Source organism: Anser anser, assembly GCF_964211835.1.
Source record: "Anser anser genome assembly, chromosome: 19".
NCBI lineage: Eukaryota > Metazoa > Chordata > Aves > Anseriformes > Anatidae > Anser > Anser anser.
This window is the reverse complement of record NC_139740.1, coordinates 14,336,745-14,361,843: the sequence shown is the minus strand read 5'-3', so window position 1 is coordinate 14,361,843 and position 25,099 is coordinate 14,336,745. Positions and strand designations below refer to the sequence as shown.

The window sequence follows — 25,099 nt, the reverse complement described above, 5'->3', positions numbered from 1 at the left end:
CAGAAGTGGCAGGATTTAGAGCTATAAATTGCTCGAGTTTTATTTCCTGCCCTAAGAGGTTTCTATTTATGCAGATACACAAAGGCCTCAGAACATTCCCACAATCTCTTACTGTTATTTACTGAATACCATCGGCATGCTTAGTGCTGTACAATACACAGAGGAGAACACGCTACTGCCACAAGGGACTTACAGTCTAAATCAGACAGACCAACTATAGTCACAAAGGCTGTCTGAAGATCTGACCCTGGGAAAGGTGAACGTGTGGGAGAGGGGCGCGCTCCGCCGCACGGTTCTGCACCACGTCGGCACCAAACAGCCCGCGAGGCACCGGCGGAAGGGGGCATCTGAACCCGGAGAGGAGAAGGCTGCTCAGGGAGCTATTGACAGAGGTGGAAAGATGAGAATAATAATAATAAAAGAGCAGAAATGAGCAGGCACGCAGAGAAGAAACGAGGCTGGGCTCTGAGGCCAGGAACAGAAGCTTGAGCTAAATGCAAAGCAAGATTGAGTTGGCCAGCAAAAGGATGCCAGCTGGAGCAGCAGGAAATAAGGAGGCTCCTCTGTTTCCAAAAGCACATTTCTCCCTCTTTGCGAGGGGGAGAACCGCTCAGCTCTGAACTGTGCAACACTTCTACGTGAGAGCTGAAATCACCGGCAGAGCAGGGCAGCAGCCGCCACGTGAGCTGGGGCGCAGCAGAGCAGTAGCGGGCTTCAGACTCGCAACCCTGGCACTTCTGCCCACGCAATTCCTCCGCAGGGAGGAAAAGAAACCTCGGAGTGCCACGGATTAACCGTTCTGCAGAGCGGAGTTTAGGGACTGCCACAGGCCTCCTGCTGCACAAATACCACAGGCCAGGCACTTAGGATTTCACCGTGACTGAGGGTTTGTCCCCCGGGACAGCGAGCACCCCTCACGACTCAGGAACACGTGGCTGTGCGTGGAGCCTCACAGACCCAAGGCAGCAGCCAGCAGCAGAAGGCAAGCAGCCACAGTAGCCCTCCAAAAAAGCAAGTTTCAAAGGCGCACACCAAGGCAGAGAGCTGCTCCTGGCCGCACAAGAGGATCTTACCTGCTGCTCAAAGAGAAGGGTGTTCAGCGCCTGTCTGCACGGGAGAATCATCATCGGAAACCCCACGGCTACCGACATCATGAATCCCACGCGAATCATCTCCGTCACGAGGTTGGAAGGGAAGTTCATTAGGACGTTCCCAGCAATGGCTTCAGTGTAACTCACGTAGCCAAAGAACCCCACCTGTCCAGCAGGAGGGGAGGTGAGCAGAGGCGGGGGTTTGACTCCAAAGCACATTCACACCCGCTCGATATAAAGGGGGGGGGGTTGGTGACCTTCCAGGAGCTAGGAGCAGCCGGGGAGGGAGCGTGGGGCCAAGGAGGGAGCGTGGGGCCACCTCCTCGGGCACCCTTCCAGGGCCCTGGCTGCAACGCTCCCCAATGCTGAGGCAGGTGGTTAAAGAACAGCGGGCCCTCCCTACAAGCAGAGGCGAGTTTCTCGCCAAGCACAGGGGGTTTTCGTGGAGAGCGCTGCAGAGGGAAAGCTGTCAGGGCCCCTGACGTGGGGCAGCAACGCGCTGCCTGCTGCCAGCCCCTCTCCAACAAAGGACGGGCCGTGAGGATTTCCTGCAGCAGGCTACCTCGCATGGGGGGGCTGCTCTCAGGAATTACTAACTCGGTTTTACGAAGCGGTGCTTTACGAAGCGCAGCTTCCTCCGCATCTTTCCCACCGCAAGAGGCTGAAAGAAGCTCTCCTAAACTCAGGGCCGCCTTCAGGCTGTGCCCTGGAAGGCAGGCAGCAGGCTGATGCTGCACGGAGGAGCTGCGTCCCCGCTGTCTCCACCCAAGGCAGCGTGCCGGGCTGAGAACCGGGGCCCTCCAAACGCCTCCTGCACCGTTCCCTGCACCATTCTCCCATTTCACTTTGCTTTCGGCAAACGTGAAATATCTTTCAGAATAAATCCAGCTAAGCAGAAACCAGCCCCAGCTGCAGATAAACCATGGTCCCTGCTGCCCCTCCGGAGCACGGCTTCTGGCAAGGAAAGAGAAGGGGAAGTTTCTTACCGTAATGTAAAAGGTGGTGACCACGTTTAGGGAAGAAGCAAATATGGAGCTCATGATTTTAACAGACGGCTCATCCAAGCTATCATAGGTAGGCAAGACCTGACTGTAGAAAAGGGCAAGTTACTTGAGGAAACTTTCTACAGAGAGAGAAAAAACGAACTCGAGCACGTTCCCTGCCTCAGCCCAGCAGCAAAGCCTCCCTGACACCTTCCCCCTATGGAGCATAAACACTCGCTGCTATTCCACAATTTATACTGCCAATGCCAAGAGATTTCGGAACACTCATAACTTTAAGTGTTGCAAAAATATTCCTGCTCTCCCCACCCCACCACGTGGAGCTCAACGTGTGATGTAAACATTTTGGTTCAAAAGTGTTGCAAAATGAATGACCATTTGTTCCACTGAAACACCAGTGGCACCAGGCCAGGCAGCGCACTGCGATTATTGTTCTTGGAGCTGGCTGTGCTGATAATTAAAGCAACGCCGTGTTTACAGAGTAAAAGCAGGAAGAAGGTTAGAGCATCACACTGTCTAAAAGAAAAGTTAAACAAACAAAGCTAAATGCAGCGCCTGTCACGTTTCAGCGCTGCTGCTAGGGCTCGGTTCATAGAAAGCTGGGAGCGCCAATTACACGGATTTGGGGTATTTACAGACTTGGAAAGCACGTGGAATGCACTTTGTGACATCAGGTGCATATTTTAGCAACTCATTAAGCTCTTGTTACTCGAATTCAAGGGGCTCCATCCTGGCTTCGCGTTCCCCCAAGTCGCTCTCAGGAGGAGGGGGGAGCATCCAGCTAGAGGGGAAGGGGCATCCCCAGCTCCAGTGGGCAAAAAGCCATTAACCGAGAGCCTGTCGAGCCGAGGCCAAACAGAAAAACCCTTAACCCTTAATCCCTTAATTTGAAAGGGCTCTGCACAAAGGGAGCTGAGCAGCAGCTCGAGGAAGCGATGAGACGCAGCCGGGCTCGCGGCGCAGCCACCGGCAGGGACTGAAGCTTCCCGGGCAGCCGCGTGGTTTCGGCTCCTTCCCAGTCTGGTGCTCAGCGACCTCAGCTGGGTCACCTGCCTGCAGACGTTCGGTTTTCCTTAGTTTGGAGAAACTGCTCGGGGTCCCTCGAGGCCCAGCAGCACGCCATGGGGCCCTCCTGACCGCCAAAGCCTCTCCAGGCAAAGCAAGAGGAGAGGGAGCATGCAGCAGGCAGCGCGTGCTGGCGCGCCCAGGGTTTGCTTTTAAGCAGAAGGAGAGCGCTGGAGGCAGCGAAGCATCGGGGACTCCCGCCTGATGAGCACGCCACACGTTATCTGTTCTAACAGCAGCACCTCAAAGAGGGTGCGAGCGGATGTCCTCTCCTCCTGAGCAAGGGCAGGCAAGCCAGCAGAAGCACCAAGACCTGACTCGGAGAAGACGGCCTTGCTTTGGAGAGGGCCGGAGCCGCCGTGCTGTCCTTGCCCCGGTGTCGTGGCCGCCTTGCAGCTCCTCCCTGAACACAGCGCTACCCCTGCCTGCAGGGAGCTGATGCTCACGGAGGCAACGAACCCCCTGACTCGCGTTACTCCTGCAAATTCAGCACTCAGCGGGCTCAGCGACTCGCCCGAGGTCACGCAGGGAGGCTGCAGCAGAGGGGAGCCCCGAGCCCTCACGCTCCCTGTTCTCAGCCCCGCAGCACACCTCCGTGCTGCACAACTGCAGAGGAGCGACCTACTTTGCAAGTTCAGCCCCAACAGGATCGCTTTTAAAGAGCAAAAGGCATCAAACCCTCAAGCAAATCGCCAGTTTCTCAAGGTTTATTTTTCCTTACTGGATGCTGCATTTACGTGCTGGAGGAGAGGGATTTTTGTTTTAAGTTGGAATTATTTATTTTTTAAAAGGTGGTTCAGAAGTTAGCGAAATTAAGCCGTGAGAATAACATGCTTATAAAGAGTGCCTGGGCTGGGGACAGGTTATTGCCCTGATGCTTGGACAAAACACACAGCTTTAGGTTTGGCTTGCCACGCGAGAGCTGTGATGGAGCCTGTATTTAGGTACGTGCGCACTGGTCCAGAGCAAATGATTTCCCCGTGTTCCCAACTCCCAGCAAAACCGTGCTGGGTGCCGTGTAGCTACCACGAGAAAAAATTTGGAATTTAAAAATTCTAAGATGTTAACAAGGTAAAGCTGTAAAAGAATACAACTCCCTTCGCCGGTTGTAATGGAGACATTAAACAGCAAGACTGGAGCGTGCTCGGGTAGGAACCAAGCTGCCAAGAGAGCCGATAAGTGGAAAATGATGATTTGGATCCTGCGTGTGGGTGTAAACACAGCAGTCTGAACAAATTTTATCTGTCACATTCATTTACTGCTGGCATGCTACCCATTTGCTAGAACTACAGGGGGGAAAGCCCAACTCTGCCAGCCTTCCAAATGAGGATGGTCTTTTCCGTGTCCACGTTTGGATTTACACTTCTATTTAAAGTCTGTTACTATTCTGGCCAAGCACGTATTGCTCACTTGCCATTTTGGTGCAGAAGGTAATGCCGTTAGAAGCACGAAAATAGCCTGCTCTGCCACCAGGGCCTCCCGCGTGCCAGCGGAAACCCTCACTGAAAGCAGGTAACTGCGAACACGCAAACAGCTATCCCAGGTCAGCGGCTCTGGGATCTGCTGAGTGTTCTCAAAGATTGAGGGGGGCAGAGAGCAGCCGCAAGCGCACGCTGCCCCGCACGGGGCCCTGTGGCCGTCAGGAGCCCCGCAGCCCCGCCGCCTTCCCTGGCACTAAGTCATTTCCTCCAAGGAATGGGGGAAATTCACCACTTATGTGGCTGCACCAGAAGCAACGTGCGTTACCGAGGACCCGTGCGCTGCACTGAGGATCCGTTTGGCCCAAACGTTCTTACGTTGCCCAAGCACAGTAACTCCCACGTGAAATCCAACTCCCTCCCCCGCCCAGGGAACAGAAGGGTCACGACCGAATGAGATGCTGAACTTCAGTGGGCTGTAAGATATTTTGATCGAAATAAAAAAAGAAAACCGGACGGCATCTATCCCTCACGACCCCCCTGCCCTCACAAAGACGCATCACACACCGCAGCTGCCAGAAGGGAAGGGCAGGTACTTACGACTGGCAGGCAAAAGACATGCCGAAGATGGGGATGCAGCGGAAGATGCCCTCCCAGCGCGTGTAGCTAACTCGCTGCAGCCACTGCCCGCTGAAGAGGCCGTGCTTGAAGGACGACAGCACGATCTGCAGCCGAGAGAAAGAGAAGGGGTCAAGGAAAGAAAAGGGGTTAAGCTCCAGCCCCAGACTGGCAGAAAACGCCAGCGCTGGGATAAAAGGCAGCACGTGGCAGCTCGGGGAGAACAGCTCGCGCTGCCTACCACGGCCTGAGCTCTGTCGGACAAATTCCCCAGCCCCCTGCCCCTCCCACCCGCTTGAATAACTCTCACGGCAGCCTCAGTAGGCCCCTTGCCACCACGGATCCTGGGTGTATTTTACAAGATATATGGCAATCCCCCCCCGTTTGATGCCATCAGACATGACAGCACGCACCAGGGTAGGACGATTTCCACTGACACATCTAGCTGTGAGAGTTATTGTTCCCAGCATTTCTTTTGCACTTTATTTTTTAATAAAAAAACAAAACGGTTTTTTAAATCCAAACGAGAAGCAACGTTTGCCTTGGAGATCCTGTACAACAGGGAGAGACGAAAGTTCCTTAAAAAGGACCCCACCTGCCCAGCGCTACTCCAGAACCACTTAACACCACCGGTTTACTGAAGACAAGGATAAATTTCACGGAAAAAGGGGAGTGAGGCACCCAGTTGAGGCCAGGGGAGCTCTTTGGCCATTGACAGGGAAGCTGGCAGGCATTGGGTTGCACAGGAAACAGAAGGTAAATATGTCTGAATGCCTGTTTATAATATCGCCTGAATGGGGGTTTTCTAATCCCCAGAGATTATGTTTTAGTGCAGCCAAGTCTCATGAAATGTTGTGGTTTTCTTAAAGGCACAGCTTCTGGAACACAGTAGTTTTGTACAACACTCATTTACAGTTTCCAGACTCGTTACAGAGGCAAACTCAGAAGTGTGACACAGCCCAGCCCACTAAAAAAAAAAAAAATACAAGGAATTTCCACTCCTTCCTATTTCTTTCTTTTGTTTCAGCTCTTCCAGGACTGAAATTTGGGGCAGATCGGGCTGGGGCTCCAAGATCAAGCTGCATGAGCACCCACGGAGCGCGAACTGAAGTCATTACAAGGCACGTAAAGTCCCCACCTCTCAGTAAATGCTGCTGCATAACGAAGCTTGGCCAAGCCAAACAGAGCGAGCTTTGGATAACCCTCCACTTACTCTACTTGATCTAAATGGTCAAGAATCCATTTATCTCAGTAAAGGAGAATGCTTCTAGAAAAATCCATGAACGGATATACGCCCATGTACCAGGGCTGAGAGTTTACGAAGCTTTCAGTGCACAAGAAACAGAAGTGGTGGTGTTTAACAAAGTCACGACCCTCAGCTGCAAAAAGCTTGAAGGCCATGCGTTTGTTCCTAACGGGAACTGCCCTCCTGCGACAGATTACAAGCGCTGAGATTTCAAGGCAAAACACTAACATTCGATAAAAGCCCTCCTGCTTCCAGGCGCTTTTCCCCCCCCACATCTCCCATCCTCCCATTTAAACTTCAGAGCCCTAAACTACGCGATACCAACAGGAGAACAAACCACAGTTCGGTTTGGTCACCGCAATCCATAGGGCTTGTAAGCACGCGGAGCTGCTGGCCAGCTCCTGCTCGGTGTGCTCCTGCCCTCACGAGCCCAAGTGACGCGGCCCGGTCGTTACGCCGGGCGCTCTCAGCGCTATTTATCAGGAAGGACACGTTAAACTTGAGCCCTGCACCTGCAGGCTGTCCCAGCAGGGCTCGACCGGGAACATCTGCGGTAGCCCGCTGGGAAAACAGCATTCCCAGCACCGATACCCACCACGAACATGAACACGGTGTAGAAGATGAGCGCCATGGCGCTGAACGACTGGATGGAGGCCATCATGTTCCTCTGCAGGCTCAGGGGAAGCACAATGCACAAGGAGACGGCGAAGAGCAGGACTATGCGGAAGCTGCCAGACACCTGGAAAGGGACCAGCGGGAAGAACTGAAGCACGCTCGAAATACCCCACCGCAGCAGCAAAGTAACTCCCGCCCGTGATTCTGCAGGGGTTTAAAGATCTGATGCTGAACGCCTGCCCCTTCCACAGCCAGGTCTGTGATGAGCTCGCGCAGTCACTGGGTGACACTGTTGCTCCACACCGTGCGTGACAGGTCCACCCCGAAGTGGAAATACGGGGAGGGGGGAGCTTTAAATGCTAATCCAGCGCAAGCCATTTGAGCAATTTCGTGCAATTAAATAAAAACGGAACTTACTCGGGAACTAGGAGATTGAAGTCTTGAAAATTCTGATCCAGAAAATTAATCAAAACCTCACAGTGGTATTTATTATAGCAGAACGCTCTGAAACGCTCGGAAATATTTAATACCTAATTTGGCCGCAGCCACAACGCATCTTTTTAACTTCACAGCCCCTTAATCAGAGCTTAGCAGCAGCAGGCGGAGCAGATAACGGCCCCGCCAAAGCCCCGCTCCGCTCCCCCACACAGCCCTTACGCCGGCCCTGGGGGCTGCTCGAGCCTCCAGCACCAACACCGGGGCTGCCCCAGGGCAGATTTCATCTCCGAGAGCAGGCAGGTGCTCCGTGGCTTTGGCCATTGAAACATCGAGGGAAAAGGGCAAAAATTCCTCTTGAAGCAGGGGGCTGCAAAGGGGTGAGCACAGACGGAGGAACTGGCTGTCACCGCCTGGTAGGGGCGAGAATTGGGGCAGGGGGAGTTATCTCCTTCACGAACCTGCTTCAGAATTAAGAGGTAGCAATGCTAAAAGGATTCATTTTGTTGGCAGTGCCTTACTGGGGGGTTGGCACATCTGACTGCCATACGCCTGAGCTTCCAGGACCTCACAGAGCAAAACGGTCAGACTTGATGATCCTAAGAGGTCTTTTCCAACCAACATGATCCTAAGGAAACGCTCTGCTCACAAGGTGTGCCGCTACAGCCTGCCGGGAGATGACCCCACAGCAGCCCGTGGCCTGCTGAGCGCGCACGGCTCGGTGCGAGGGAGCCGGGCCCGCCGCCTGCACAGGAGAGGCAGCGCAGCGAGGGTTTATTTACCTGGAATCCGAGCAGCCGAGCAAAGAAGTTGGACCCCAAGTCACCAATGACAACATAGAAAGCAATGCAAGTTCCCAGCATCAGCCCGATCATGCTGCAAAACAACAGGACGGAGGTTAGGAGGCTGAAGCAGGAGCCCTGGAGTGCAGCTCCGGCACAGGCGAGGTCTCGGGGGCCTCGCTCTGCGCCCAACCACGACAGCCGCAGGTGGCTCAAAACCCTCCCACGCTCTCCCAAGAAGCTTCCGGAGGATTTACAGGGAAACAGCAAACAGAGAACCTGTAAAGTGCCTTAAAATCCGTGCAGCCGGTTGCTCGCTTGTCTCCAGTGGGGAAGCAGCCTCAGCGTGCCTTGCTCTGAAGCACGTCCACGCCCAAACTCAACTCAACTTTCCGGCACGTAAATGGAGATAACCCCCAAATTTTGCTGAACCCACCCTGAAAACGCGTTTGGCAACCAGCAGTGCAGCAGCTTCTCCATCCACAGGGACGCAGGGGGCTGCGCGCTGCCTCTCACGGCCGCACGAGCGGTGTGTGCATCGGGGGGAGCCCTGCGGCTGCCGGAGCGGAGGGAGCACGGCAATTTACCCTCGGGTTCGTGAGGGGCAGGCCACCCGCTGCTGGCATCCCCAGCGAAACAAACCCAACTCCATCCACCTACACGACATCCCTGGGGCAATTACAGCAACTGCCTGCGTGGACGAGCAACATTTGAGAAAGATTCTGCGTATTTTTAGTGCTCTGCAGCAGGGATCAGAGGAAGAGAGGGCACCAGAGCCCGGCCAGAGCGCAAGATGCCTCCACCAGAGAAACTCTTCTGGAAAAAGCAGCACGGTAACAACACCCCATCGCCTGACGGGGCTGCTGAACAACACCTGAGAGGGATTTCCTGCTGCATGGGATTTCCTGGGGTCGATTTTTTGTCGGGGTCGTCCGGGGGGGGGCCCCCTACCGCAGGGCACTTCCCAGCACCCAGGGCCCCGCGGGGCAAGGCGGCACCGCTGCGAGGAGCGGGCGGCTCCGGGAAGCCAGAGGGAGGATCCGAGGTAGCAAACCCTCCTGCTAGCTCACGGCAATCTTGGCAAGGATCTCAGCCCTGGAAAACAGCCACGAGCGACGTGCCCGTGATTTCCCAGCCCGCAGCAGAGCAGGGGAGGAGCTCACAAGCTCAGGAGCGGGTGCAACACACTGAGGGCGAAGCACACGGGCCGTGCTCGGGCACCTCGCTTACTTTCTTGTCCAAGTTCTAGCTGCCAAGGAGGACTTCTGGGAGCAGGGGAGGCAGCAGCACGGGAAACGAGCACAGCGAGGCCACGGGAGGCATGGGAGCGTGCTTCAGGAAAGAGAGCCGAGCCGTTCAAACTTTAATTAACAGATTACCTTGTTTCCACCAACATTTTTCCTGCTTTTCCATAGGCGTGAAATGCTGGCATAAGAGGAAGAAAAAAAAAAGTTGCAGTTAATGCAGGGAAGGTCCAGAACACGGCACACATCGGTCAGAAATTCAGCAATAACAGTGACAGAGGGCAGCAACCCGCCAGGGTTGGGTTTTGGGGCTAGTTTGCCTTGCCCACCCTCCCATTTTCCTTCTCAGACATGCCCTCCACAAATCGAAAACCACATCAGACGGGGAAAAAAGACGAGGGGAAGGCAGAAAGCAGGTTATTTTTCCTTATTTTTTCCCTTCCCCATTCTATTTTTAAAAAAAGGAGCGCGAAGCAGCACTCACACATGGCAACCATTAAAGGGAAGTCAGCGCGGCGGAGAAAATGCGCACGTCGAAGATGCTGTGTGGCGAGAAGCGACTGCAGTGCAAAATTTCAATCAAACTCCCCGTTTTATTTTTATCTTCCCACTCTAACCGAGCCGCCTGACGCTGCTGGATGGGAGAGCTGATTTCGGTGCCCAGAACGTTCAACCCCACGCCCAGAACACCCTGCGCTCGCAGCCCACACCAAAGGGCTGCTGCCAACACTTCGCTCCCCCTCCCATACTGGGGCCGTAGCAGAAAACGATCCCTGCTCTTCAAACCATTGTTTTTTTTCTTAAAAAGAAAAAGCCAAGAAACCTCCGCACGTATTTTTAGATCTATCTCACTGGGTAGAATGGGAATTGAGGCCTCCGGTTCCAAGCGGAGACCGCACTGCCCGCCCGTGTCACTGCAGAGGCCCAGCGCGAGCCCCCCCCTGGGTTCCCCTTTGTCTCCCCCAAGGTGCAGAGCGGATCCCCAGCGCCCGCCAGAACGCAACTTCATTCGCTCCTGGAAGCGCCCCCTGTTATTTTAAACATTAACTTACAATCGATGGTTTCTCCGGACTCGGCTCGAGTTAAAAATTCAGGAGACAACATGTTCCCCCGCAGGAGGAGAAAAAAAAAAAAAAAAGAAAAAAAAGAAAAGGCTCAGCAGGAGAGCGCAGCAGAAAAACAAAGCGGAGCCGCCGCGAGGGGCGGCGCTGGAAATAGGCGACAGCGCGAGGCGAGGCGGGGCGGCACGGCCACCACCGGGGCACGAGGAGCAGCCCCCGGCTCCCGTCGCCTCCAGGAGCTCGCAGCAACAGCGACCAGCTCCGCGGGGCTGGCGCGAGGGAGAGGAAGCAGCAGGAGATGAAACGTCCCCCCCGGGGGCCGGTGCAGATTCCAGAGCGCCTGCTGCTGCGGCACTGATCCCCGGGGCTCCTTTCTCACGGCTCCCAAACTCGGGTACCTCTGGGCAACAACCACGGCTGCCGGCCACAGCCCGGGCTCGCTGCTGGGAGCAGCCAACCTGCCTCCTCTCCTCGGCGCTGTGACGAGGGCAGGCCTTCAGCCGCTCGGTCAGACGTCCCCGTTTGGGGGCAACGGAAGAATTGGGCCCTTTATCTTCTCAGAGAGGACGGAGACGGCAGCTATAAAATATGTTCACAGAATCACAGAATCGTCTTGGTTGGAAGAGACCTCCAAGATCACCCAGTCCAACCTCTGACCTAACACAACAAACCCTCCACTAAACCATATCACCGAGCTCTACATCTAAACGTCTTTTGAGGACCTCCAGGGATGGTGACTCCACCACCTCCCCGGGCAGCCTATCCCAACACCTCACAACCCTTTCAGTAAAGAAGTTCTCTCTAATATCCAACCTAAACCTCCCCTGGTGCAGCTTTAGCCCATTCCCCCTTGTCCTGTCACCGGGCACGTGGGAGAACAAACCCCCACCTCGCTGCAGCCTCCTTTGAGGTACCTACAGAGAGCGATAAGGTTGCCCCCGAGCCGCCTCTTCTCCGGGCTGAAGGTGCTGTAAGGTCACGCATCCTCGGGCTGGGATCTCTGTGCCCGACAAGCCGGGCAGAGCCGAACCCGCTCGGTAATCAGAGAAACCCCTTTTTTAATTGTGGTCGCTGCAACGAGCAACCTGCATTCGGGCACTCGGTGCTGCGGGGAGCTGCCCAAGCTGCTTCTCCTCCTCCCAGCCGGCCCAGCGCGGCAGCGATGCGGGGTGAGGACGCCCGGGCTCGGCACCAGCCCGGCTCCTTTGTGGCCGTACCCCGGCTCCCAGCGCTCCTCCGGAAGGGCCTGAGCGCCCGACGTTCATCTGCAAAAACTTCTCCTCCATCCCTCGGCGCTGCCAAAGCCTCCCACGGAATCGGCCGCGGGGGCTGCCAGGACCTCTCGCAGCTGTACCGGGGCGCGGGCGGGCGGTGACAAAGGCCGCCTGTGTGGAGCTGCCCGGCCTCGGCGCATTAGGATGCGGCGCAGGAGCGCTGCCTTTTCCTCCCGGCACCATCCCTCCCCCCCTGCCCGCGCCCCGTGGCACCTCTCCCAGCGCGCGGGGAGGGAGGCGAGGCGCTTCTTTCAGCCTGCCAGGAGGTGCCAGGAAGCTCGGAAGCGTCGCCGGCCTCCCCGTACCCGAGCCCCTTGGCTCTGAAAGCGCCGAGGATCCCTTCTTCTTCTGGGAGAGGCTCCAAGGCGCAGGGGACTCGCTGTGCTCGGGCGAGGGGAAGCGGCGCACAAAGGCTGGCCGCGCGGAGGCGGCGCGGGCTGGGCTACCTGAGGGCCCCGCGCTGGCTGGGCTTTCCCTCCGCGACCAGAGGCACGGCCTTGGAGGCCACGGCGGTTTTTAACCTGTTTGGTTCCCAGCAGATAAAGCCCGGCAGAAGCCAGGCACGTCGGGCACCCCGAGCCACGCAGCTCGTTAACTCTTTCCCCATCGGCACTGCCACCCAGCTCTCTACTCCCCCCCGCCCCCCCCCCCCCAAAAAAAAAAACAACGAGAAACCAAGTAAAAGAACGTTTTTCCTGCGGTTTTACACCGGCCGAGAGGGCTCCGACCCAACCACCCCCTCCTGCCCCCCGCGTCAAGGCAGAGAGGCCACAACCAGAGGCTGGCGCTGGCGCCGGCGCAGAGGAGCCGAGGCACAGAGGGCTGGCGGGCGCTGCCAACCTCCCCCCCCACAAACCCTGCAGATGTTTCTATTTTCTCGGCCACTTGGAAGCTCGCACGGTTCCTCCCCTCCCAACCCCCCCGGCTCCCCCTGCGCTGCCACAAACGCTCCCAGCGCAGAGCCGGGCGGCCGGAGCTCCGTGCCAGGCGCGCTGCTGGCAGGACCCGATGTCCTCGGCCGCGTGCTGGGGGGGGGGAGCTCGCGGCTTTTGTGTCGAGACCGAAAAATTGACAGCAGGCACCCGCTGCGCCGGCTCCCGAAAAACTTGGGTTTTGATCAGTCAGCGCCGTGTCCCCCCACCCCCTTCCCCCCCCCCCTGCCCCGCCGAGTCAAAACAATTCGGTGCCCGTCAACCTCGCTGCCAGGAGCGGGATTAAACCCTCGTATTGCCCCCTCGGGGACAGAGGCCGATGGGAGGAACAAAACGCAGACTGGAAAACTACCCCGGGAACCCGTCTGGCGTGCCAACGGCACCAGGCCGAGAGCTGCAAACGAGGGGGTCAAAGTAAAACCACAGTTTAAACAAAAAATAAAAATAAAATAAATAAGTAAGTAAAAGCCAAGCCCCGAAGCCGCCAGCTCTCACCGAGGCCGGGGTAGGTCCTGCGCTTGCTGAGGTTGGCCGATTTCACCAGGAACATGCAGGACTGGTGGGTCATCCACGAGCAGAACACCAGCAGCAGGGCTCCCAGGACGATGCCGCACTGAAAGGGCAGGGGTTGGGGGGGGGGGGGAACAAGCAGAGATGGAAAAAGTTCAGCGACGGCTTCAGGCAGACCCCAGCCACCTCCAGACCCCCCCCCCCGGACGCCTCCAGCCCCGCTCCTGCCCTGCCCCGGGGGCTCCCCTCGGCCAGCCCCGGGCCCCATTTGCCTTCCCGCAGCCCGAGGGCGACGCGGCCGCCTGCCCACCTGCTCCCGGGGCACCCAGCCAGGCCGACCACGGCCCCGAGGCCCCCCCCAGGTCCTCCCGGTGACCCCCCAGAGATCCGTGAGACCTCCCGGTGCTCCGCGGGTCTCACGAGTCCCTGCAAAGCACCGGGGTCGCTGCAGGTCCCGGGGCCCGGCCTCTGCCCCGCGGTTACCTGTCGGCCCCCCTCGCACCGCGGGCACGGTGCCCGGCCCGGTGCCAAGCCGCCCACCCCCGCCGTGCCCGCCTGCAGCCCAACGGGGGGGCACCGGGGCGGGGTGGGGGACGGGGGTTCCGTTACCCACCGGTTTTTAACGGGAGGCTCAAGACAGATCCAGGCTCACCACCGGCTGCCCACGGGCTGGGTCAGTCCCGGTGCAGCTCCCCCCCCACCCCCCCCGCGGGGCTCAGCCGGCACCTGCAGGCCCGGCCCGGGGCCTCCCCCAGCGCTACCACCGGGGGCAGGGCCCGGCCCCTCCCCGCCGCCCGGTACCGGCGGCCCGGCGGGCGGCTCACCGACCTGGCGGAAGCAGAAGGGCACGGTGAGCACGCTGACGCCCACGATGCTGTTCACCACGTTCATGATCAGGCCCCAGTTGGAGCCCGGCGCCGCCGCCGCCGCCATGGCCCGCACCGGGACCCCTCCCCCCCTCCCCGTCCGGTAGGGCCCGGTACCGGAGCTGCCGCCCCCGCAGGGCCCCGCGCTGCCCCTCCCCTCCCCGCCCCCCCGCAGGGCCCGGCCCGTCCCGGCCCCGCCGCCCGCCCTCAGCCGCCCGCCATGGCGGCAGCGCCCCCGCCCCGCCCCACCGCCGGCACCGGCCACAGCGGCACTTCCGGCTTCCGCTGCTCCGCTGGCGCTTCCGGCGGCGCTCTAGCCGCCTCGGAGGACCGAGCACGCTGCTCCTGGGAGGACTCGGAGGGGCGGTGAGACCCCCCTGAGCCCCCCCCGAGCCGCCCCCGGCCAAGGGCCCGATCCTGGGCGTGCTGGGGGCTGTGTGAGGCCGTCCCGGGGCTGCCCCTTCCTCCCCCTGCCCCAAAATGCAGAAGTCAATGCGGAGCCGGGGGGAAAAGGGGGGGCCGTGACCCCCCCCCGGTCTGTGGGACCCCAAAGGGCACCGGGACGGGACGGGACGGGACCCCCGCAGCCCCTGCAGAGCCCCAGGCGGAGGGCAGCGGGCTGGGGACCCCCCCATCAGGCCCCAGCCTGGGGCAAAGCCCCACCAGTGTCACCCCAAGGGATAGGGGGGACAAGAAGGGGGGGGGCCTGCCCCGGGCTGGCACCTGAGAGCCTCACACAGGGGGTTAAATGCGTGCACATGCATGCACACGAGTGTACACGCATGCACGTGTGTGCACACACCCGCACACCCATGCACACACCCAAGCGTGCACACCTGCACACGTGCGTGCACACCCATGCGCACACACACACAAATACACATGTGCACACCCCCCCTGCACACACACACCCCTGCACCCCCCCGTGCACACACACACACACCCCTGCACACCCATGCAGCAACACCCCAAGCGCTGCCTTTGCCCGGCCCCTGCCCTCCTCGTGTGCTCGTGCACACACACGTGTGCACACCTGGGCGTGCACCTGCCCGTCGTGTGCCCCATGCGCACAGCAGGGCTGGCGCTCAGATCCAGGCCAACGCTCCCCACCGAGGGCAGCCCCGTGGCCGGGACCCCCAAACCCCCCCCCCCGGGGTTCGCAGGGGCTCGCAGGGGCTGGGGGCACACCCGGAGCCCCCCCCAAAGCCCCCAAAGCCCCAGGGTGGGCCCTCGGAGAGGGGGAAAACCGAAGGGACGCCCCCGCAGCGGGCGGCCTCGCGCCCGCAGGAGCGGTGGCAGGTCAGAGCGGCGCGAGCCAACGTTCCCATGGAACCGAGCGCGCGGCGCTCGTATAATTTGCAGCAATTGCAATGGGTAACCGCAAGAATTTGCTCTACAAAAGGTTCGCGGGGAGGTGGAGCGCGCCTGCCTAATTCCCTCCAGGTGCTACCGGGGCTGGAGCCCCAGTGCCGGCTGCGTTTTCGGTGCCTGCTGCTGCCTGAGGCAGCGCCGGGTCCTGGGCAGGACTTTTTTTTGGGGGGGGGGATCGGGGTTGTCGCTGTCCGTGCTGCCAGCGGGGTCCTGGGGCTGTGCCAGGGCAGGGGCCAGCGGTGTCGTGGGGCTGGGGCACTGTGGGGCTGGGGATCCGTGGGGCTGGGGCACCGTGGGGCTGGGTGCAGGGAGGCCTGGTGTCCCCGCAGCTCCACGCCGTCCCCAAGGCATCGGCTCAGCCCCACGGGGCCAGGAACACCCACGGGAGATGCGGGGCCAGCGAAGGTCCCAGCAGCACCGTGGGGTTGCCCCTCTCCACGTCCCCAGCGTCCTGCTCTGGTTTAAGGCTGCCGGGCGGGGAGGGGACCCGACGGGACGGGTCCCCTGCGTCCCCTCTCCCTACGGTGCCGAGGGCTTGGCTTGGGGTCACGGGGGGGGGGCTGCAGCACCCAGACGTGGGACGTGGGACCTGGATGTGGGATGTGGGATCTGCGTATGAGGTGTGGTACAGGGAAATGGGACGTGGGACCTGGACATGGGATGTGGTACAGGGACATGGGATATGGGATTTGGACATGGGACGTGGGACCGGGATGTGGGACCTGCATATGGGATGTGGTACAGGAACACGGGACATGATACAAGGATGTGGGACATGCTACAGGGACATGGGGTGTGTGACCTGAATATGGGACGTGGTACAGGGACATGGGATGAGGGACCTGGACGTGGGACCCCCGCTTCCCAAACCGTCTCCACCCCTCTGGGAGCAGAAGCGCCGCCGTGGCCCCGGCTCTGGGGGATTCCCGTCCCCCCCTGTCCCCAGGCGTGGGGCTGGCACCAGGCATCCCCCACCCGAGCGGGCACAGCACCCACCGGGGGGCACAGCACCCACCGGGGGGCACAGCCCCCCCCCCAGGCACCCGCAGCAGCCTCCCGCCTGCCTGGGAAGGGGAGCTCACCTTGTTCCTGCGCCGAGGAGACATCTGCAGCGAGTTAGAGGGGAAATCATGTTTATCCAATTAGTTTTACACGGCCCCTAACTCAACGCTGGCAGAAAAAAGGGCTCAGGTGGCTCCTCCGCCTGCTGAACGGCCGCCGGCAGCCACGAGCACGGCGAGCGCCGAACACCGGCCGCCCGCGAGCCCCCGCGCTGCGGGACGGGGACGGGGACCCCACGGGACGGGGACCCCACGGGGACCCTGACCCATCCCAGCAATGCCCCACCCGTGTCACTGTTGTCCCTGTCACTGGTGTCCCCGTCCCCCCTGTCCCCATCCCCAGGCGGGACCCGCGGGGCACCGGGACGTCCTGGTGGGCCCTGGGGGGAGCATTGGGAGGCTCAGCTCCGTCCCCACGCTGTGTCCATCCCTGGGGTGCTGGGCGAGCTGAGCCCCTGGCCCTGGGGGCTTTCTGGGGGGGGGTTCAGGGCGCTGATGGCCCTGGGTGCTTCCATCTCTCCTGCCCCTTTCCGTGTTTCTCTTTTCTCCCTGATTTTTTTCCTCTCTTTTCTCCTTGATTTTTGCTTTGCAAAGCAGCCCCTCCTGAGGCGAGTTTTAAAGCCCAGCTGAGGCCCAGAACTCCATTCTCCCTCCTAGCAAAAGGGGCAGAGCAGAGGGCACGGCCACACCGGCACCGCTCGCTCACCACCCCGGGGCGCAGCGGCTCGGCCGCGGGGTGCAGGATGTGGCCCCGGCCGCTCACCCAGGGCTCACCCGCCCCCCCGGCCCCCAGGACGACATGTTTCCAGTCGCCGTGTCCCCGACCCCGCTGGGATCCCACCGCCTGCAGCCGCTCACCTGCGACCCGTCAGCGCCCGGCTACCGAACGGCGGGGGCTGGCGGGGGCCACCGGCAGCTCCCGGAGCTGCTCCTCCCCTGCGTCCTTGCATGCTTTGGTGGGGGGACGAGGGCGACCACCCCAAAATCTACAGGGTGCCGTGCAGCAAGCAGAAAAGGGCTGCGGAGGTGAAATAAAGCGGACAAACATGGAATAAAAGGGAGCGAAGCCGAGGGGGCCGCTGTGCAGGGGGCTCGGCGGGGCCGCCCCGTGAAGGGCAATTACCGCCGGCCCAGAGGTCTCCGATATATTTATGGCTCACAATAACCGCCCGATATTGCAGTGGCCGCCGCGTGCTGCTGCTCCTTCCTCCTCTGCCGCCTTTTATTTATTTGTCCTGCCCCAAGCAGCGCCTGCCCCATCCTCTCCCCATCCCCTCCTGCAGCCTTTGTGCCCATCCGGGGCAGAAAGCGCTGAAGCCGTTTGTCACCGCACCGGGAGCAGGCTGGGACGTCCCCAACACGGGGACAGGGACAGGGGGGTGGCACTGGGGACCCCCCAGCCTCATGCTGCCTCCCCAGGGGCTGGCACCGTGGGCACGGCTCCGAGCAGCAGGAGGGAGGCCCGGGGAGAGCCTGGGAGCTGAGCCCACGGCTCCGTCCCCGGGGGGGATCTGCCGGGCCCCTGCAGCCCCCATCCCTCCCACCAGGAGAATAATCAGGTCCCGGGGGGCTGCCGGCAGCTGCAATTACCCTCATTAGTAAAGGCAGCTCAGGGCAGCTCGGGATCTCGCTCTGGTTTTGTGAGAGGACAAAAATCCCCGGGAGGTCCCGAGCTGCTGGCGGGGCAGGGGCAGAGCCTTTGTCCTGCGCCGCTCAGTGCGGGGCGCGCGCGGCCCCGTGCACACGCGTGTGTTTGCATGTGCACACGCGTGCTTGTGCCAAGAGGCAGCTCTGACGTTGCAGTCGGTGATGTTGCCCCAGGAACACGGCTCCTGTCGCCTTCCCCGGTGCGATGCGGGGGCAGCAGCTCCCCACAGCTGCCCTGGTCCCCGTCCTCGTGGCTGGTGCTGGTCTGGGCACAAAGTCCCCCGGTGCTGGTCTTGGTCCCCTCGCTGGCAGCTCTGCGTCCAGCTCTGGCCTCCCCCAGCCCAGCTCCCTCTGCAGCACCTCCTCCAGGGGGTTCCTGCCCTCCAGGGCCAGATCCTGCCCCGTCTCCCAGCCCGGGCACCTTCCGCAGGACGAGGAGCAGAACGCGGGGCACGGACGGGGTGGGGATCCCAGTGCAGGGTCCTGGGGGTCCTCAATGGTGCGGGACTGGGAGCCCCTTCCCAGGCCGCTGGGTTTTGCTGCGGCGGGGGAACAGCGGCGCGGGGCCCATCGGTGCCCGCAGTCCGGGGCAGACACACGCGGGGACACCCTGGTCCCATCCCCAGCACCACGGAGCAGCCAGGGCCGCCTGCTCCTCGCGACCGTGTCCACCCCGAAGACAGATGCTTGGCAGAGCCCGGGAAGAAGACGGCAAGTATTTAAAAACATAAATTAAAACAAATTGCGTTTTTATATGCAAATAAGGGCAGTTTTATCGGTTTTATTGCATAACAACCATTAATGAAGTGCAGTTTCAGGCACCTTAATTGCTCGGAGACTAAAGTTCAATCCATATCTCCGGCGCGGGCTGGAAGACGCCGTGTGTCATGCGAGTACCTGGCAGCTTGGAAATGTAAATAAATTTATGGGCACCATTAGGAAAACGGAGGAGAGGGACCCCATTTATCCAGGCTATTTATCCGGGAGGGAAGCGGCGCGAGTCCAACAGCGCAAACCGGCCGGGGAGGGGGGCAGCGAGGCTGCAGCATCCCCATGGGGTCACCCCGATGTCCCCCCGCTGTCACCCCAACATCCCTCCAGCGTCATCCCGACGTCCCCCCGTGTCACCCCGATGTCCCCACCGGGGGGACCCCACCAGGACCGGGGCGAGCGAAGGCTGCGGGGAGCTTGGGCGCCGGCGGGCTCCGGTGCGTGGGGGCCTTGCTGCGTGGGGGCGGCAGCACCGGGAGGCTGCGGGCGGGGCTGGGGAAAGGAAACCCCGGCACCGGGCCGAGCCCCGCGCGTGGGGCCGCGCCTGCTGCACGCGTGGGTCTGAGCGCTGCCCGCGGCCACCCACGCGCGTCCGTGCGAGACCCGCGGGCGCCCTTGGGGCACCCCCGCGGCAGCGATCGGGGGGCGAGCACGCGCGTGGGGCGACGGGGCGCGCACCCGCGTGAGCGCGGCCACGCTCGCTCCCGCGCGGCGCGTGCACGACCCCCGGCCACGCGCCCCCGCCCCGCACGAGGCGCAGCACCCACGGACCCCCTCCCCCCCGTAAGCCTCCCCCCACCCCACGGGACCCCCACTCCACGCGGGACCCCCCCCCCCACGCGCGCCCCCACCTGGCCACGGGCCCCGCCGGGCCCCGCCCCCCCGCAGCGCGCGCCGCGCTGGGCCCGCCCCCGCCCCGCGCGCATGAATGGGCGCGCGCCGCCCCGCCCCGCCCCGCTCCTTTTAAGGCACGCGGCGAGGGGGAGGGGCGGGGCTTGCCCCAGCCCTGGCCCCGCCCGCCCCCGCCGCGGCCCCGCCAATGAGGGCGGCGCGCGGAGCCCCCGCGGGCGCCGGCCTTTGTTTGTGCGGGGCGCCGGGGCCAATGGGAGCGCGGGAGGGGGCAGCGCGGGCCAATGGGCGCGCGGGGGGAGGGGCGGCGCGGGGCGGCCGGGGATGCCCCGGCCCGGCCACGTGCGCGCGGCGCCGCCACCGCGGGGCAGGGCCGGGGGCGGCGGCGGGGAGCGGGGCCGGGGCCGGGGCGGGGCCGCCCTTGGTCCCCGTGCCCCCCCCCCCCCCCCCCCCCCCCCCCCCCGGGGTCCTGCCCGGGTCAGGCCGCCCCCGGGCTGTGCTCGTACCGAGGACGGGGCCGGCACCGGGGCTGCGCCGCGCTCCGATAACGGCCCCGCCGAGCATCCCTCGGGACCGGGCGAGGGTCCCCTCGGGGTTCCCAGTGCACGCTGGGGTTACCCGGGGGCTGCCGGCCCCGAGCACCGCGGGGCTGCTCGCAGAGAGCCCCCCCCCCCGGTACCGGCAGGTCGCCGCCACCCGCCCCCTTGCTGGCGGCTCCCGGCTGCCCCCGGGGCTGCGGGGTCACGGCGGGGGCTCCCCCCCTCCCCCCCCCCGCGGCCCCAACCGGAGCCCTGCGGCCCGCTCCCGGGAGCCGCGCGGGCAGCGGAGCAGGGGCAGCCCCGGGGGGGCGGCGGGGAAGCACCGGTGCGTTCCCCCGGCCGGGAGCGAGAACAAAGGAGGCGGCTCCGTGGGGGGAGGCGCCGCTCCCGGGGTGCCGTGCCCCGGCCCCGGTGTGCGCGGGGCTGTGGAGGGGCCCGGGTGTTCCCCCCCCGGCCCGTGCCGTACCGAGAAGTCTCCCGGTAATGACTTTGGTCACCGGAGCCGTTACCACACCGGGACCCGCACCTCCAAACGGGACGTTAACGGGATGCTCCGAGACATTTCCAGCGGGATTTTCGCATCGCAGCAGCGACTGCGTGAGGAAACCCGGTTATTCCCGCGTCCGGTAAAACAGGGCGCTTAACAGGAGGAAAGTCGCTTCCTTTTTTTCCCGGGAGCCCGGGGCAGGCCGCCCTCCGCTCCCCGCCGGCTGCCAGCACCTCCCGGGCAGCAACGGGGCTGGGCCGGGCCCCCGGTGGGGGCAGGGGACACCCGGCCTGGCTCCGGGACAGGGACAGGGCGCTGGTCCCAGGCAGCTCCGGCCCCAGCGGGTGCCCCCTGTCCTCCCGTCCTCCTCCCCACCGTGGTACCGGGGGACACCCGCACGCCCCAGCCCCGCAGCACTCGCGGTGCTGCTGCCGTGCCACCACCGTGGTGGCCCCGTGACCCCCGCCACCGACTGTGACACCCTCGGGTGCCGCTTGCGCAGAGCGGCGTGAGCCCACGGAGGAGTCTGCGGAGCCACCGGGAGCCCGCGGGGGCTGCTCTGGGCGGGGGGCTTGGTGACAAGGGCCCTCCAGCGGCAGCGTCCCCAGGCCGGTAGCAACAACGTCCCCATGCCCGGGGCACAGCGGGGCCGCTCACCTGGGATGGGGCTGGAGCCAGGCAGGGCGCGGCGGGCACCGTGCCCGCAGGCTGGCAATGCCGTGGGTGTCGTCACCGGCGGTGTAGGTCAGGCACCCACGGGATTACGGCGCGGCAGGGGCACCCCTCGGGCACGGGGCCGGTCCCACGGCACCAGCCCGGCAGCGCGGAGCTGCTCACAGCCTCCACGCCTGCGAAGCTGCCCCTCGGTCGCACAGAGCTGCAAAGCCCTGGGCAGCTGAAGGGGGGGGGTTCCAGCCGGGGGAAAAAAAAAAAAACCTCCAGAAAAACAAAACGAAAAGCAAAACACAAATAAAAAAAAATAAAAATAAATAAGAAAAACAAAAAGACAACAACAATTTTTTTTTTTTTAAAAAAAAGAACACCAAACACCCGAACACCCACAGCAGGCGCCTGCTCCTGGCCGACCGCACGGCTCGAGCGGGGCAGGCAGCACGGCCGCAGGCTGCCGTGCCGGGAGAAGGGCGCGAGGCCGGGGCGGCTGCCAGAGGAGCCACGAGGCCGCACCGGGGCCCCGGGGCCAACGCAGGCACCGCAGCTCCCTGGCTGCCCCCGATGTCTGTTCCCGGGGTGCCCCTGCCGCACAGCCCCACGCAGCACCCTTGGGTGCTCGGGGTGGCTCCGCATGGCCACGGCCACGCACACCATGGGGGAGCAGCCTGGGCCCTGCACCCCCCCGGCCGTGCTGAGCCCCCCAGGACGCACAGCACCGCGTGCTGCGGGTGGGACTGAGGACAAAGGAGCTGGGTCCCGGTGCATCCCGTTCTGTCCCGTTCCGTGCCGGTGCTGAGCCCCCAGCCCCACGCTTTCCCCACCTGGAGCTGGGTGAGTGTGGGCCGGGGGGGTCACCCTGGGGCTGCCCCCTTTGTTCCCGTGGGGCAGGGAGCGCGGGGCCGCCCGGCCCGGTTCGGCTCGGCCCCAACAAAGGGCAGCCCCGCCAGGCCCCCTCCCGCCGCCCTTTGTCTCCGGTGCCCGCGGGGCCACCCCGGGTGCGGACAAAGGCGGGGGCGAGGAGGGGGGGTCCCAGGCCCTGAGCCATGCAGGGGGCACCGGGAGGGATGCGCGGGGCTGGTGCCCATTATTAAAACCCCTTTAATTAACCGGGCCGGGTTCGTTTCATTGCTGACCTCGCCGGTACGAGAGCACAGGGGCTGCTCGGCGGCACGTCCCCGACCTTGGTGCGGGGAGCCCCCCGGCGCCGCTGGGAGCCCGGCCATCGCGTTTGGGATTTTTTTCCTTCATTTTTAATTTTTTCCCAGCCGATAAATCGGTGGTAACTCACCCCACGGCGAGGGGCGGCCGGGACAATGGGACGGCCCCGAACAACCGCGCTGCTCGCGGGCACCCGGTGCTCCGGTACCCGGCCCCGGCGCTGCTCCCGGTGGCCGTGCCCGGTGCTGTCCGTGCCGCTCCTCCCGGCCGGGCCCTTCCCAGGCGGGGACGATCCCGGTGGCGGCGGCAGCCCAGCGCGGGGCCGGCAGGATGAGGCCCGGCCCCGTCCTGCAGCGTCCTGCGGGGCTCCGGCAGCGGCACTGCGGGGCAGAAACAGCCGAGAAGGAAACAAAAAATCTGCTTTTTGTGGTTTTTTTTTTTTTCCTTTTTTTTCTATTTTCTTTTTTTAATGGGATAACAGCGTGCAGGGAAGAGAAAGGACCCCAAGACCCTGCCCGGGGGGCTCCCAGCGCGTCCCCCCGCCCGGCTGGAGGAGCGAGCCCGGGGCTCCCCGCACCGGGAGCTGCCGGGGCCGCGTGCGCTGCCCGTGCCCGTGCCCGTGCCCGTTCCCCCGGCGGGTTTCGCTCCTGCGGCCCCGGTGCGCGGCCCCGCGGCATCGCCCCGTGCCCCGTCTGCGGGTCCCCGTGTCCGGCGGTCCCCGTTACGGTGCCGGTGCCCGGGTCCTGGCCGTGCCGCACTCCGTCCCGACGCGATCTCCGCCCGGTAGCCCCGAGCCGCGGCATCCCGGCGCATCCCGGCGCTCTCCCGGCGCATCCCGGCGCTCTCGGCCAGCTCCGTCCTTTTACTCTCAGCAGCAGCCCCGAGCCCCACCGAGCCCCAACCCCGAACCCCACCGAGCCCCAGCCCCGAGCCCCAGCCCCGAGCCCCAGCCCCGAGCCCCAGCCCCGAGCCCCACCGCCGCGCACCGGCCCCGCCGCCTACCCGAGCGCTCCCGCCACGCTCCCTCCGCCGCCCAACCCGGCGGGAAGGACCCGGCCCCGGTACCCCCGGCAGCTCCCTCCTGCCCTCCCCCCCCCCCCCGCAGACCTGCGGCTCCCGGCGCGGCCCCGGCCCGCTCCCCGCTCCCGCCGCCTTTGATCTCCCCGCGCCGCTCCCGGGGCCGCGGGGTCCGCCCGGGAGCGGGGAGGGGAGGGGAGGGGTGGCGGTGGGGGGGGGGGGGAGTGGGGAAGAGGGAGGGGGGGGGGCCTGGAAACCGCCGCCGCCTCCTTCCCCTTTCATGGCGCGGCCGCGGGGGGCCTTGAAACGGCGCGGCCAGTGAGCGCGGCGGGCGGGCGGCGCGGTGCGGGCTGGCGCGCGGCCAATCGGCGCCTTGTTTACACTGCGTGATTGGCAGCGGGCTGGCGGGCGGCCAGCCAATCAGCGGCCACCCCGCCGGCGCGGGGAGCGCGGGGTGGCGGGGGGGGGGGGTGGCGGCAGAGCGCGCGCGCGCGCGCCCCGGTCCCCGCGCCGGCGCGCGCGCGCGCGCGTCCGAGCGGGGAAAGGGAGGGGGCGGTGGAGTGGAGGGGGGAGGGGAAAACGGCGGGGTTAACCCTTGGAGTGCCGGGGCGGGGGAGCAGAAAGGGAGAGGGGACGGGAGGGGGGTGGGCACGGGTGGGGGCGGGGTCTGGGCCGGGGGGAGGGGGTCGTGAGGGTGAGGGGGGGTCCCCGCGCGGCCTTGGGGTGGGCTGGGGAGCCCCTGGGGGCGGGGGGAGCAATGCGGGGGGGGGGGGCTGGGGGGTGTTGGAGGGGGTTTGGGGGGGGTTGAGAGGGGCTCCCCGACCCCCCCCCCCCCCGGGGGCGCCGTGCGCAGCGCGGGGGATGGCAGGAAGGGGGGGGTGCGGGGGGGCTGGGGGGGGCCGCGTTTCGCAGCGCCGCGGGTGGGGGCGCTGCAGCGGGGGGGGGGGGTCGCACCGCACCTCTGCTGCAACGCAGCCCCACGCCGCGCCGCACGGCGCACGCGCGGGAGCGCACGGAGCGGGGAGGGGAGGGGAGGGCGAGGAGGCGGGCAAGCGCGCGCGCGCGCGCCGGCCGGGAGGCCGAGCGCGCCGGCGCGCCCCCTGGAGCGCGCGCGCGCGCGCGCGCGCCCCGGCGCGCGGCCCCCCATTCATCCGCCGGGGCTTGAATTCGGCGCCGCCGGGCCGCGTCGCAACCCCCGCCGCGCCCTGATTGGCAGGCGGCTGGCGCCCCGCCAGCCTATTGGGAGGCGGCGCTGCCGGCGCGGCGGGGGCGGGGGCGGAGAGGAAGGGGGGGGGGAGGGAAGGGAGGAGGGAGGGGGGAGGCCGGCGGGGCGCGAGCGCCGCGCGGCGGCCAATCAGGGGGCGCGCGC

At 64.0% G+C, this 25,099-nt stretch overlaps 2 protein-coding genes across 6 annotated transcripts in view; both read right to left on the bottom strand.

Annotated features, from left to right (window-relative positions):
* Window positions 1–14,827, bottom strand: part of SLC38A10 (solute carrier family 38 member 10) — a 35,186-nt gene extending 20,359 nt beyond the window's left edge. The window contains exons 1-8 of one of the 5 annotated variants that reach the window (XM_083805103.1): window positions 14,121–14,324; window positions 13,278–13,395; window positions 9,651–9,696; window positions 8,272–8,365; window positions 7,035–7,178; window positions 5,176–5,300; window positions 2,078–2,180; window positions 1,074–1,256 (exon numbers count right to left, since the gene is read on the bottom strand). In XM_083805103.1, coding sequence (XP_083661229.1) covers window positions 1,074–1,256; window positions 2,078–2,180; window positions 5,176–5,300; window positions 7,035–7,178; window positions 8,272–8,365; window positions 9,651–9,696; window positions 13,278–13,395; window positions 14,121–14,225 — 918 coding nt within the window. In that variant the 5' untranslated portion in view covers window positions 14,226–14,324. Of the gene's footprint in view, window positions 1–1,073; window positions 1,257–2,077; window positions 2,181–5,175; window positions 5,301–7,034; window positions 7,179–8,271; window positions 8,366–9,650; window positions 9,697–9,999; window positions 10,022–10,567; window positions 11,082–13,277; window positions 13,396–14,120 lie in introns of those variants that run through there. The other 4 variants (XM_083805102.1, XM_083805101.1, XM_083805104.1 and 1 more) reach the window with 4 other exon arrangements.
* Window positions 14,828–20,309: 5,482 nt separating this feature from the next.
* The window catches only part of LOC310883839 (uncharacterized protein), a gene marked incomplete at its 5' end in the record, with an annotated part of 4,898 nt that continues 108 nt past the window's right edge, over window positions 20,310–25,099 (bottom strand). The window contains 3 exons of the mRNA XM_083804787.1: window positions 20,310–20,989; window positions 22,844–23,093; window positions 23,716–23,820. Coding sequence (XP_083660913.1) covers window positions 20,336–20,989; window positions 22,844–23,093; window positions 23,716–23,820 — 1,009 coding nt within the window. The 3' untranslated portion in view covers window positions 20,310–20,335. The remainder of the gene's footprint in view (window positions 20,990–22,843; window positions 23,094–23,715; window positions 23,821–25,099) is intronic.